Source organism: Branchiostoma belcheri, unplaced genomic scaffold (genome assembly GCF_001625305.1).
Source record: "Branchiostoma belcheri isolate BF01 breed outbred unplaced genomic scaffold, Haploidv18h27 scaffold405, whole genome shotgun sequence".
Classification (NCBI taxonomy): domain Eukaryota; kingdom Metazoa; phylum Chordata; class Leptocardii; order Amphioxiformes; family Branchiostomatidae; genus Branchiostoma; species Branchiostoma belcheri.
This window is the reverse complement of record NW_017804027.1, coordinates 50,648-65,266: the sequence shown is the minus strand read 5'-3', so window position 1 is coordinate 65,266 and position 14,619 is coordinate 50,648. Positions and strand designations below refer to the sequence as shown.

The 14,619-nt window shown below is 42.9% G+C and overlaps 1 protein-coding gene across 3 annotated transcripts in view; it reads left to right on the top strand.

Annotated features, from left to right (window-relative positions):
• LOC109477685 overlaps positions 1 to 14,619 on the top strand; it is a 46,942-nt gene that overhangs the window by 3,395 nt on the left and 28,928 nt on the right. For 2 of the 3 annotated variants that reach the window (XM_019779034.1, XM_019779033.1), the window contains exons 2-3: positions 2,905 to 3,036; positions 8,124 to 8,355. In XM_019779034.1, the coding sequence (XP_019634593.1) occupies positions 8,134 to 8,355 (222 nt within the window). In that variant the 5' untranslated portion in view covers positions 2,905 to 3,036; positions 8,124 to 8,133. The remainder of the gene's footprint in view (positions 1 to 2,904; positions 3,037 to 8,123; positions 8,356 to 14,619) is intronic. The other variant, XM_019779035.1, reaches the window with a different exon arrangement.

Below are 14,619 nucleotides of genomic sequence, written 5' to 3'. Positions count from 1 at the left end.
TTTTTTTTTTTTTTTGAGTAACAGGCGAAAATCAATGCGCGCGCGGATGTCATCCATAAAATTGATTTGGTGTGGCCTTAAGGTGACAATATGTACGAAACTGCACTACAGTAAACTTAGGGATTTACACTAAGACCAAACATGTTTTAATACCTTCTAGGCGATAATTGTCGAACGTTCTGCACGGTGTAATGCTATTTACATTGTATTTTTGGAACTCAGCCTATCCTAACATCCTGCACGTTTACTATGAAGCACCAAGCATGTATTATGGGTTCCGAGTAAACGAGCTTAAAGTGTGTGATACTCACACAATAGACCTACAGTGGTAACATGGGTTCCATCCTGGTTAGTTTACGTAGTTACGAGCGGACGTAAACTAACCAGGATGGGACCCAGGCTACTACAGTGGACTGTAATTAGGACACAGCAAGTAATTTGTATGGATGACATCAGCGCGCGCATTAATTTTCGCCTGATTTTGAAAGAAAACAAGAAATTTTGTTGCTTTCTGACAGTGGTCAACATGCCGAAAATGGGCAAAGAGTTCTGTTGCCATGCCGGAAGGTGGATGGCAAATAACTAAGAAGAGAGGAGACAAGAAAAGGCTCTGATTTAATGTTTTGTTTCTTACATTGATGCAGTGATATGTGATGCTGGCTGTGTATATGTGATGTTTCCACTGAATCAAAACTATTTGTACATTGATTGAGTCAAAATTTTTAAATATAGGAACCTTGTTTTTTTCGTCCCGTCTTGTTTTTTTCGCCCGCTCGCATTAGATTTGGAGTCTGCTGAGGATGTCATCCATAAAATTTACATGCTGTGGCCTAACATTAACATTTTGTAAGCTAGGCAAGGAAAAAAAATGACCGGATATGAAATGTCGATACTCTAGTCAGAGGAACTTGAATGTTTATTTGTAACGCATCATTGTATAATGGGCGGTGCCCTTACATCTAATGATTTTTCATGCATTCCATCGCTAGTTTTCAGAGGTTGGTCACATTTAGATCAGTGGATTTTAAAAACATTTATGTAAAGAACATTATTTTTTTGCTTTTTCGCACTAAATTACCTATTATTCAAAATCGAGCGCATTTTTTAAAAAATTCCTAAAACTCGATTGTCGGGAAAACTATTACAGTCTTTTTAAGCCGTCAATGAGGTATGTTGGACTCTCCATGCCTCCAGGTTTAAACGAGTTTTGCAGACATGTCATCTTGCCCGGAAGTGGGGAGTGTGATATGCATACTAGCGTGAAGAATCATTACAATATTCAAGGTCACCACGAATACAACACCAGATTCTCTATATGTTTCATGTCCACAACAAATTAATAAGCGTACAACAGTGAGCAGATTATTTTTGGAATGAGCAGAGCACTTTGGACCAATGCCTCTGGCTGTTTACAGCTTAGAGGTACATATCCAATATGTTGTCAAAAACATCTCTGTTACATAGCGGATCATAATGACCCCCAGCGGGGGTCTTCACGCTTCGTTAAAAATGGAAAAATCTTAAGATTTATTCCAAAGATCTCAATATTCTAGACGAAATCTTGAGACCTTATGAGACAATCTTGAGATTTTTCATGACAATCTCAAGATCTTTCAGAAAATCTTAAGACGAAAACTTAAGGTTTCAAGATCTTTCCAAGATGTTTTCAAAGCATCTTGAGATTTTTTCATAGCATCTCAAGATGCTTTGAAAATATCAAGATTGTTGAAAAAATCTCAAGTTTCTTTCAAGATTGCTTTATAAATCATGAGATCTTCTAAAAAATCTTGATAGTTTTTAAAGCATCTCGAGATACTATGGAAAAATCTCAAGATGGTTTATAAATATCTTGGAAGATCTTGAGACCTTGAGTTTTCATCTTAAGATTTTCTGAAAGATCTTGAGATTGTCTCATAAGATCTCAAGATTTTGTCTAAAATATTGAGATCTTTGGAATAAATCTTAAGATTTTTCAATTCTTAACCAAGCGTGAAGACTCCCGCTGGGGGTCATTATGATCTGCTATGTAACAGAGAAGTTTGTGACAAAATATTGGATATGTACCTCTAAGCTGTAAACAGCCAGAGGCATTAGTCCAAAGTGCTCTGCTCATTCCAAAAATAATCTGCTCGCTGTTGTACATGTAACAGTTACATGTACTGTCCAGGAAACGAACACTGTTGACCTCCCGAACACCAGCCGACCACCAACCAGCCATGCCGACCTTCCCGAATACCCAAGAATGTTTAAAAACGTTTTAAAACATTTGGCTGTGACATGGCGCAGCCTAGCCTGGTATCCAGTCTGATCGTGATTGGGGGTATTGGGGTGTTCAGGCAGGTTGTGTCTTCGGGGGCTCTAATAGCTTCCCCCGCCCAGTGCAACAGGCCGTCCCGGTAGGAGTGTTACGCTAATCAGAGACAGTATGCTTGGGGATTTGGTTTCCCCCCAACACGATATTATTAATCTCTCGTGAAATACACACCGGGAAACCTATGTGAGGCGGGCGGGCCAGAGCTCTTACGGCCCCGAGCTCTTACGGCCCCGACCACGATCAGACTGGATACCAGGCTAGGCGCAGCCGAACCGTAGCCGAATTCGACAAACACCAGCCTACCCAGCCGAACGACAGCCGGCTCACTTCTTACCATGGTTGGCGGGCATTCGGTCCCTTTTTTAACCTCCTTGGTTAGCGTTATGGAGGTTAGATTCGTGAGTGTGTGATTATGGTGTGTCCTAATACCCCTATCACGTTTTCTAGGAACCAAGTCCCTGTGCTATCCATGTTTTTCAAAGCTATCGCATAACTGCAGCCTATACTCCATGGGATTGTGCTTCCCTTCATGTGTTTTAAATGCAAGGCCGGAGATTCGCTTGAATGAGTCTATTTTTGTTTTGAACTAGTCAAGCCGCCTGAGCTGACTACAAGACCGTCACAGTGTGCGGTGATACGCAGGTTTTGTCACTTGGAGTTGGGGCTCAACAAAAGGAAGGCCCCTCGAGGGGACTGACAGTCCCTTACCAGATCAACACAAGGTATATGTCATTTTATTATATCATTAATATTGTTTTCTATGCTGTGTTACACTTCCAAACGCTTGATACGTAAGTTTTGATTGTTTGAACGGGAATAAAAATCCTTAGGCAGGGTTTAAAAAATCTGTAGTACAAAAATATGTAACCTACTAGTTGATAAAACCATGTTAGGCCACACCGTCTTAATTTTATGGATGACATCCTCTGAAGTCCCCCAAACTAGTGCGCGCGGGCGAATAAAAGAAAAATCCGGCCAAAAATAAAAATGCTACTAAATCACAGGAATACAAAGCTAGTGTTGTGAATTTACGGCAGTACATACCAACGTATACAACAAGCCGGCACATGCTGCCTTTGACGAAGTTATAAGTCGGCAGTCTCGGCACTGTACGTATGTACTGAGTTCTTGAGTCCTGGAGCTTCGGTAGCCTGGGTGCCCGGCTCCGTATTGTTGCTAACTACCATGGACTGCCCAGGCCAGAGCCTCGGTGGACATGATCTTTTTTTTATACACATTTAACAAAGACACTTTTAGAACAATAAATGCTAAATTCTGTACCTACACGGAGCCTACAGCTATACATACTAAAATTTCCTCTTCACATTCGAAAAATCCCTTCTATACATTCTAAAAATCTCCGGCCCCCATACATTCTAAAAATCACCGCCATACACTCTAAATTTGAGCTCCGTACATTCTAAAAATCACCTCTATGCAAGTTCTCGTTTGAGAAATTCTTGTAATGATTTTACGGAAAACTGTGCAACATTAGTAAGGAAACTGTGCAATATTACATGTATGTGTCTGTGAATGTATCACAATGTGTTAAATGTTTCCCTGTATGTACGGTCATAATTCATGGCCGACGTGACCTGGGCTCAATGTCCCTTTCTTATTTGCGAAAAATGAATGATTTTATATAAAATTCACCTCTGTACATTCCTAAATCTCTTCTATATATATTCTAAAAACTTCCACCGCGATCGTTACCTGTAGAAATGCGTTCGATGTGTGTATGCCTACAGGAAAAATCACACCAATTATAAACAATCAAGACACAATGTAAGATGGTGACAACTTTAGGATTTTAGGACACTCTTACTTTCAAACTCTTGCTTTCACTCCCATATTTACACTTTGTACAGAGGACATTCAACATTCGACATTAAACACATGGAGAGATTTTGTGGTTCGTTGTCTGTATGTTGAAAAAGCTGTCTGCTAAAAGTCAAACTAGGCGTGTCATTTCAACACGTTATCTATAGTAAACTTGGTCAAGCGAAGATCCCGCCAATACGGGGACGCCTAAGCTTAATATCCTGTGGCTTTCTGTTGTTCTGTTGTGACAAACTTATCAGATAAGACCCTAAGTATGTATAATATGTAAGGTGTGTTAAGGTGTTACGCTTAGCTATTGTAGTGCGCAAAGGAGTGCCGTTTCTATAGGTTATTTGTTTGGTCATGTGGAACAGGCCACATATGCACAACGACTTGATTTTTTGGATGGCAACCTCTGAAGACCACCAAACTAGTGTGCACGGGCGAATGAAAAAGTGCTTTTACAAAAGCTGCCATTTTCGCAGCAAATTTTTTTATGAAAAGGCTTACAGTTTTTACGAACTGGTGGATGGCAACAAAATCAGTGTCAGATATAGTGATTATTCTCTGCAATATACTTACACAAATATGTGTAATGTTATCATAGTCATGTACATATAAGAATTATAAACTTTAGACATAATAGACTAGTTCACATGTCATTACCGGTAAACTTATTATTACTTTTTTACCATCAGTATCATATTGATTTCTTAACAGTTTTAGTAGGATCCATACTTCTGTGGTGCAGGTACAATTTGTATTGAAAAGGTAATTTTCAATGTTACATGCACCAGTTCAGGTATGCAAAAAAATGTATTTCGGGCCCTGAGTGCATTCACTAGGCTATGTTTAGTTCCATAATTTACCAACATCGCTAAGGCGAAAATGGTAAAAAATTCCGGCCAAAAATAAAAATGCTGCTAAACCACAGGAATACAAAGCTGGTATTGTGAATTTGCGGCAGTACATAGCGACGTATACAACAAGCCGGCTTTTCTGTGGAATTTATAAATCGGCACTGTGCGTATGTACAGAGTTCTTGCCGTCGAGGAGCTTCGGTGATCCAGATGCCATCCTCCAGAGTTACCACCGGTTCCGTATTGTCGCTAACTACCATGGACTAATTATCCAGGCCTAGAGCCTCCGAGGACGTGATTTTTTTTTTTTTTTTTGAGAACAGGCGAAAATCAATGCGCGCGCGGATGTCATCCATAAAATTGATTTGGTGTGGCCTTAAGGTGACAATATGTACGAAACTGCACTACAGTAAACTTAGGGATTTACACTAAGACCAAACATGTTTTATTACCTTCTAGGCGATAATTGTCGCACGTTCTGCACGGTGTAATGCTATTTACATTGTATTTTTGGAACTCAGCCTATCCTAACATCCTGCACGTTTACTAGGAAGCACCAAGCATGTATTATGGGTTCCGAGTAAACGAGCTTAAAGTGTGTGATACTCACACAATAGACCTACAGTGGTAACATGGGTTCCATCCTGGTTAGTTTACGTAGTTACGAGCGGACGTAAACTAACCAGGATGGAACCCAGGCTACTACAGTGGACTGTAACATTAATATTTTGTAAGCTAGGCGGGGAAAAAAGTTGACTGGATATGAAATGTCGACACCCTAGTCAAGAGGCACTTGTTTATTTGGATCGCATCATTGTATAGTGGGCGGTGCCCTTACATCTAATGATTTTTCATGCGTTCCATCGCTAGTTTTCAGAGGTTGGTCACATTTAGATCAGTGGATTTTAAAAACATTTATGTAAACAACATAATTTTTTTTTTGCTTTTTCGCACTAAATTACCTATTATTCAAAATCGAGCGCATTTTTTAAAAAATTCCTAAAACTCGATTGTCGGGAAAACTATTACAGTCATTTTAAGCCGTCAATGAGGTATGTTGGACTCTCCATGCCTCCAGGTTTAAACGAGTTTTGCAGACATGTCATCTTGCCCGAAAGTGGGGAGTGTGATATGCATACTAGCGTGAAGAATCATTACAATATTCAAGGTCACCACGAATACAACACTAGATTCTCTATATGTTTCATGTCCACAACAAATTAATAAGCGCACATGTAACAGTTACATGTACTGTCCAGGAAACGATTTGCATTTGTAATATTGTGATTTTTTTTTTTCTGTAAGGAGGTACTTGTATAAGAAGGTCCTGAATACCCTTGTTTACATTTAAATGACCGCGGGTGACCCCAGATCGAACGTCGTTCGGTTTGAGTTGCGTAAGATCGAACACGATTCGGGTTCTAAAGTAGGTGGGGACAACCACCAATTTCACACTTCCTATAATGCCTAGTAACGGTCACGGATATGCAGGGATATGACGTAAGACCATCCCCCCTCCCCCTTCCTCGATGTAATATTTCCCACAAATTCTATCGACAAACTGGTTCTACCGAAGACTCTCCTACTCGGTAATGCATTCGACCGTGCGAGTAGGAGAGTCTTCGGTAGAAGGTGGAACGATAGAAGGTACGTCATTTTCTCTAATTCCAACAAAAATGCAATTATAGCATATGCTTTATACTAGATAAATAATTCAAAACAATAGTTGACCAGTTTGTGGATAGAATTTGTTGGAAATATTACATCGAGGAAGGGGGAGGGGGGATGGTCTTACGTCATGGCCGCACAACACAGTATTTATGGGCGAACCCCTTAGTCAACCAGGAACCCGCGTAAGGCTTCTGTTGTCAAATGAACCTTAACATTTTTTTTTCTTTAGATTATTCATTACACCCTAACACCTTTACAAATTGGGTGTATGTGTGTGTGGTTGGGGGGGGGGGGGTCACAATTGTTCAAAAAGTCACGGTGGGGGGTGCTTTCTTCATGCCGTACCCTGGGTACCCTAAGGTCCTATTAAACAGTGCTCCAATTCACACGAGGCAAAATATATCTGTCGTGCGACATTTAGGCCGTGTTTATGTGAAGTCACCCAAACCGCGATTCGGGTAACTCACATTCCTCACATCTAGTGAAACCGTGTCCGATCACATTTCGCTTGAGGTACATTTATTGTTGTTTGATGAAAACTCGCAAGGTAGCGTGTTATTAATGTCAGAGGTCGGCGACCTGCTTGCTGATGCCCCCCTCCCAGCCTATCTCGGCCGAATGCCGACGTGGTCACAGAACGGACCCGTCATTTGACCCTTACTGCTCTTGAAGTTGCTGCCACGTAAAAGTTGGTATTGCATAAAAAAAAAAAGATATCACCCCGTAATCCATGACCAGGCGAAGTTACATTGAAATCACATTGCGTTCAGACGCAAATCGCGATGCGGGAAAACCGATTCGAAACCACCTCTAGAAGTGGTTTGGGATCGAGGCGCTTTCAATGTTATTTGGAACGTTCAGATGGAGCCACTTGAAACCGGCTTCGGGGTAAAGCACATGTAAAGCGCCTTCACTGACTTCACATAAACACGGCCTTAAGATGATGATCGTTAGATTTTTTTTCAACGGACCAAGTAAGGAATTTGTTAAATGGTAATTAGAATCAAGGACGTTGAATCGACCTTTTAGCAATAGCAATATCAACGAAAATTCTCGGTAGTCTATTACTCATATATGGTTCATTGGAAGAGACATCACAGGATACCAATGTGTATTTGTCTTTTTTCGTATCAAAACAAGGTGGGCGCTTTTCAATATTTCTTAGTTCAGGTGAAAAGCCCCTTGCTATTTGTGTGTTTTAGACTGGTCGCCCGAGGTTAAGGATTGTAATGGTACCCCATAAAAAGATCAACGGTTGACACCTTTAGTCCGACACAATGGGGAAGTGTTGACATTACTCGGGCGTTTATTGGTGTACACAATACGCGGTCTCGTCAGCGTGTTGACTTTAGTTAGGAAATGAGACTATAAAGATCTTGATCCCAAAGTCAGACAAACAACACCTTCGGATTTACTGCTTTGCTGATTGAACTACATGTACATGCATGATAATACAGACAGGCAGACATGTCGGTGGGATCGGCGGTGCTAGGTCTCCTTTGCGTGGGTCTGGCAGCGGCCAGCCCGCTCGTGGGTCGGCTGAACCTGCCGTCCAAACAGCCGCACTGTTACGGGACGGTCATCGCGCCTCGGCTGCTGCTGACGGCTGCGGAATGTGCCTTCAACTCCGCCACAGGCAGACCCCATTCCAACCTGCAGTTTTCCCTCAGCACTGGGGCCAAAATCAAGGTAGGGCTCACTCTTACCTGCATGCGCAGTTTTCCCTGAGCACTTGGGCCAGCATCAAGGTAGGGCCCACTATAACCTGCAGATTTCCTACAGCATAAGGTAGGGCTCACTCCAACCTGCAGATTTTCCACAGCGTAAGGTATGACTCACTCTAAATTGCAGTTTTTCTTCAGAACTGGGGCCAAACTCAAGGTAGGGCTCACTGTAACTTGCAGTTTTCGTCTTTAAGCACTGGGGCCAGCATCATGGTACGGCACACTGTAACCTGCAGATTTTCCACAGCGTATGGTAGGACTCACTCTAAACCTGCAGTTTTGCTTCAGAACCGGGGCCAATATCAAGGCCCAGTTTTACGTAGGTCAGCAATGGGGCCAGCATCATGGTAGGCCCCGCTCTAAATAACCTGCGGTTTTTCCAACATCACAAAGTAGGGCTCATTGCAAGCTAAAGTTTTCCCACGTCACATCATACGGTAGGGCTCACTTCAACATCCAGTTATCCAATATAGCACTAACGTAGGGCTCGCTCCAATCTGCAGTTTCCCCACCACAGCATAAGGTAGGGCTCATTAATTCCAAGCTGCAGTTTCCCCCCATCATACGGTAGAGCCCACTCCAGTCTTCAGTTTTCCCACAGCATAAGGTAGGGCCCACTCTAAGGACTTGTGTTTTTATCTTGTGATGCTATACTTTATTCCGACATTAAAGGTACAAAGAGTTTGAATTTCCATCGAAAGCTGTCGCTTTCATCCGGAAGAACAATCATGGCAAATTGCTTCCGAATTGATTTCGTGAATCCGATCGTTTTCTCAGGAGACGCAAAGGTGAGGTCAGCAATTGGTCAGACATGCTATCGTCTCTGTTTAATGATTACTGGAGTGCCCGGATATATATGGCCTATTTTATACCTTTTATAAGGCCACAACAAGTAAATTTTATGGATGACAGCCTCCAAAGACTCTAAATATTTAAAAAAGGCGGGCTGAAGAAAACAATGTTCTTACATTTTTTTTAAATTTTGACTCAATCATTCTACAAATTGTTTTTGTTCGTTGGAACATCACATGCACACATTCAGCATCACATATGACTGCATCAAAGTAAGAAACAAACCATTAAATCAGAGCCTTTTGTTGTCTCCTCTCTTCAAAGTTATCTGCCATCCACCTGCCTTTATGGCAACAGACATATTTGCCCGTTTTCGGCATGTTGACCACTCTAAGAAGGAAACAAAATTTCTTGTTTTGTTTTTTTTTTTTGAAATCATGCGAAAATTAAAGCACGCGCTAAAGTCATCCATGGAAATTACTTGTCGTGGCCTAATTATTACCAACACAGAGTGCCAGAAACGGCACATGTTCCATGTAAGACATCACGAATTTAGCGCGGCGCGCATCCAGGCGCGCGGGGTTCCTCGCGCCCACTTCCCGATCGTATTCGCCTTGCCTGCCCGGTGTCACTGCGCCCAGTGCGTACCAGTGCGCCGAGTGCGTACCAGTGCGCCCAGTGCGCCCAGTGCGTACCAGTGCGTACCAGTGGCATAGAATGTGAAATATCACAAGAACACCCGTCACCCAAATCACGAGATCGCCAGGACACGTAACCAAAGTTTCGGGGCGTAGCGTTTGTGTAAGCCATCACGAAACCGCCGGCGAATGCACTTGGGTACACGGCGCCAGCGTTGACACAACCCGACACGTCAGCGTCCGAGCGTGCGGCAGACACTGTGCGACGCATCACGACAGGCAACGCATCACGAATTTTGCGGGACACGCCAGACTTGCAATCCGAGTGATGCTGCACCGGATTTCGATAGACGTTCGTGACTGCTGTCAAAAAAATCGCCGGCAAACGCATCACGAATTTGCGGGACACGCCAGACTTGCAATCCGAGTGATGCGGCGCCGGATTTCGATAGACGTTCGCGACGCATCACGACCGGCAACGCATCACGAATATGCGGGACACGCCAGACTTGAAAACCGAGTGATGCTGCGCCGGAGTTCGATAGGCGATCGTGACTGCTGTCACGAAATCGCCTGCAAACGCACCTCACGGGTACACTGCGTCGGTACACGGCGCCAGCGTGTACAAATCCCGATACAAAGGCGTCAGAGCGTGCGGTAGGCACGACATTCGACGTATCATGACCGGCAACGCATCACGATTCTGCGGGACAGGCACGGCCTGTCGACCGAGCGACGAATGCTTCAGATTGACACGAAGAAAAGAGTTTGGGCTGCTGTAGTGACGTCACTGTAGTCAGTGTAGTGAAGAACACCGAGAGGTCACAGAAATGGGAAGCCCGCTTTTGTAGTGGTAGTACCTGTAGTATCTGTAGTCAGGATGATGAAGAAAAGAGTTTGGGCTGCTGTGGTGAAGTCACGGTAGTCAGTGTAGTGAAGAACACCAAGGGGTGACAGAAATGGGAAGACCGATTTTGTAGTGGTAGTACCTGTAGTATCTGTAGTCAGGATACTGAAGAAAAGAGTTTGGGCTGCTGTAGTGAAGTCACTGTAGTCAGTGTAGTGAAGAACACCAAAAGGTGACAGAAATGGGAAGCCCGATTTTGTAGTGGTAGTACCTGTAGTATCTGTAGTCAGGACTGTTAGAAGCATGAAGAAAAGAGTTTGGGCTGCTGTAGCGAAGTCACTGTAGTCAGTGTAGTGAAGAATACCGAGAGGTGACAGAAATGGGAAGCACGATTTTGTAGTGGTATTACCTGTAGTATCCGTAGTAAGGATACTGAAGAAAAGAGTTTGGGTTGCTGTTGTGAAGTCACTGTAGTCAGTGTAGTGCAGAATACCGAGAGGTGACAGAAATGGAAAGCCCGATTTTGTAGTGGTAGTACCTGTAGTATCTGTAGTCAGGACTGTTAGAAGCACGAAGAAAAGAGTTTGGGCTGCTGTAGTGAAGTCACTGTAGTCAGTGTAGTGAAGAATACCGATAGGTGACAAATGGGAAGCCCGCTTTTGTAGTGGTAGTACCTGTAGTATCTGTAGTCAGGACTGTTTAGAAGCATGAAGAAAAGAGTTTGGGCTGCTGTAGTGAAGTCACTGTAGTCAGTGTAGTGAAGAATACCGAGAGGTGACAGAAATGGGACAAGCCCGATTTTGTAGTGGTAGTACCTATAGTATCTGTAGTCAGGATAATGAAGAAAAGAGTTTGGGCTGCTGTAGTGAAGTCACCGTAGTCAGTGTAGTGAAGAATACCGAAAGGTGACAGAAATGGGACAAGCCCGATTTTGTAGTGGTAGTATCTGTAGTATCTGTAGTATCTGTAGTCAGGACTGTTAGAAACATAAAGTGTGTGGGCTGCTGTAGTGAAGTCACTGTAGTCAGTGTAGTGAAGAATACCGAGATCTAGAGGTCACATTAATTAAGATTCGTGCGACAATTCCTGGGCGTTCATGGGCGTTCGCTAAAAAGAGAATGCGCTGTCTTACCCCCACGAAAGATCTGCTTGGAGATTATCCAACTGGACCAACACTGTAAGATAAATTAAAATTGGACGTGTACTGTTGCATTTAAATTTGTCTATAGTTTTATTCTTCCAGGACGTTTGAGTATTACCTGCAAGAACAGTATTTAACCCATTTGTAGGGTATTTACATTGTACACATCTATTATAATTCATGACAGTCACTGTAATTTGTAAATCACAGCAATAACAGCAGAGTTCATGAATTTCATATCCTTGCATACAGGCTACAGTAATGCTTTACACACACTAATAGTATATGCCAAATAGCAAAAATCCATACTGGGATGAGGAATTCATAAACATTAAAATGAAATATGTCTCTAATAACATATCTCTCTGTCTTTGTTGCCTACTTTATTTCAAGATCTGTTCTTACAAACAAGCCTCCAAACGAAATATCATGCAACAATGTCATACTTACGTATACATTGCCACATAAAACATAATTTGCATATCTGAGCAGACTGAGGCAAAAAGAGACACCGAAAAAGCTTTTTTGGCTCAGAAATGAGAAATCGCTAAATGAAAAGTGATTTTCTCCAAAACAATTCCATCAGGTGGGCAATGACCCACCGACATCATGTATGCGAAATTGGTGATGTGATCGTGATCGTGATCAATCCTCTTGCACGTGGTGCGTAGAGCTGACTAGCTTTGTCAGGGCCCGCCACTTTCCTCTGTCTTCAGCCAGCTGCTGTGTCTGGGGGAGCGGGATGTTGATGTTGCTCAGGTCACGTTGGACAACGTCCATCCATCTGGTACGTGGGGCCCCCCTGGGCCGCCGCCATCCTGCCTGTTCAGGGGCAAAGTCCAGCAAGGCACGGGTGGGATGCCAGGGGGGGAGGCGGAGAACGTGACCGTACCAACGGATCCGTCGTGCAGTTATAAGGCACGATGCAGCAGGTTGTCCGGTCAGGTCACGGAGGTCCTTATTGCTGACATGTTCATGCCAGCGAATGCCGGTAATCCTCCGGAGGGCTCTGCTGTCGAATCCGTCTAATCGTGATTCCAGCGTGGTGTTCAGTGCCCAGGTTTCTGATCCGTACAGTAGGACAGAGATGACAGAGGAGTTGTAGATGCGTTGTTTCGTCTGCTGTGTAATGTGGCGATGTCGCCAGAGTGGCTTCCACAGAGACTGCAAGACTGCTGAAGCTTGGGCACGTCTTTGGTTGATCTCTGGCTTTATTGGATAATTTGCATATTTGACACCGAAACAGCTTTTTTTGGCTCAGAAATGAGAAATCGCTAAATGAGAAGCGATTTTCTCCACAACAACTTCATCAGGTGCGCAATGACCCACCGACATCATGTATGCGAATTGGTGATGTTACAGCATAATTTGCATATTTGACACCGAAACAGCTTTTTTTGGCTCAGAAATGAGAAATCGTTAAAAAAGAAGGAATTTTCTCCAAAACAATTTCATCAGGTGCGCAATGACCCACCGACATCATGTATGCGGAATTGGTGATGTAACAGCATAATTTGCATATTTGACACCGAAACAGCTTTTTTTGGCTCAGAAATGAGAAATCGCTAAATGAGAAGCGATTTTCTCCAAAACAATTTCATCAGGTGCGCAATGACCCACCGACATCATGTATGCGAAATTGGTGATGTTACAGCATAATTTGCATATTTGACACCGAAACAGCTTTTTTTGGCTCAGAAATGAGAAATCGCTAAATGAGAAGCGATTTTCTCCAAAACAATTTCATCAGGTGCGCAATGACCCACCGACATCATGTATGCGAAATTGGTGATGTTACAGCATAATTTGCATATTTGACACCGAATAGCTTTTCTGGCTCAGAAATGAGAAATCGCTAAATGAGAAGCGATTTTCTCCAAAACAATTTCATCAGGTGCGCAATGACCCACCTTATCATCGTACTATACTATCGATGAAACCTTATCATCGTACTATCTGGGACTATCAACATATAGATAAAGAGAGGCTATTGTCTTTCTGTTCTTTCTTCAAGTGGAATGATATTTTTCTTTGTTCATCTGTAGACTCAGCCGCCGAAAAACTATGCGAGCTCATTCTCGAAGCCAAGCAACAGTGCGTCCCCAGCAAAAAAATATTAATCAGACCGAAAGATAAACCCTGGATTTCCACAGAAATTCGTAAACTTATGCGCTCTCGCGACAAACTACACAAACAAGCCCGGCGTCTCAACACACATGCAAATTGGGTTGCATACCGTAAGGTACGAAACAGACTCAACAACCTCATTTCCACTAACAAATCCAATTATTATCAACGTCTCATAGAGTCGCTTAATGACCCATCCATTTCCAGTAAAAAATGGTGGCATGTTGTCAAATATTTTTACAGACCGAAGGTTTCTACCTCCATTCCACCTCTTCAGGAGGGCAGTTCTTATATCTTTGACTCGCTTGAGAAGGCTAGAATCTTAAACCAATATTTTGTTTCTCAGTCGACTATTGACGATTCACACGCCTCCCTCCCGGCCTTTGACTACCTTACATCCAGTCGGCTTTGCCACATCACTACCTCCCCTGATGAAGTTTTACTGTTTATCAACAACCTGGATACTGACAAGGCCCATGGTTACGACAATATCGACAACCATTTTCTTACAATTATTGCCCCTCTAATTGCAGATCATATATCCTTTGTCTTTAATTTGTCACTTTGTCATGGCCTCTTCCCCGAAACTTGGAAATATGCACATGTTATACCGATTTTTAAAAAAGGCGACCCACAAGACAAATGTAATTACCGACCTATATCTCTACTGCCCACCCTGTCAAA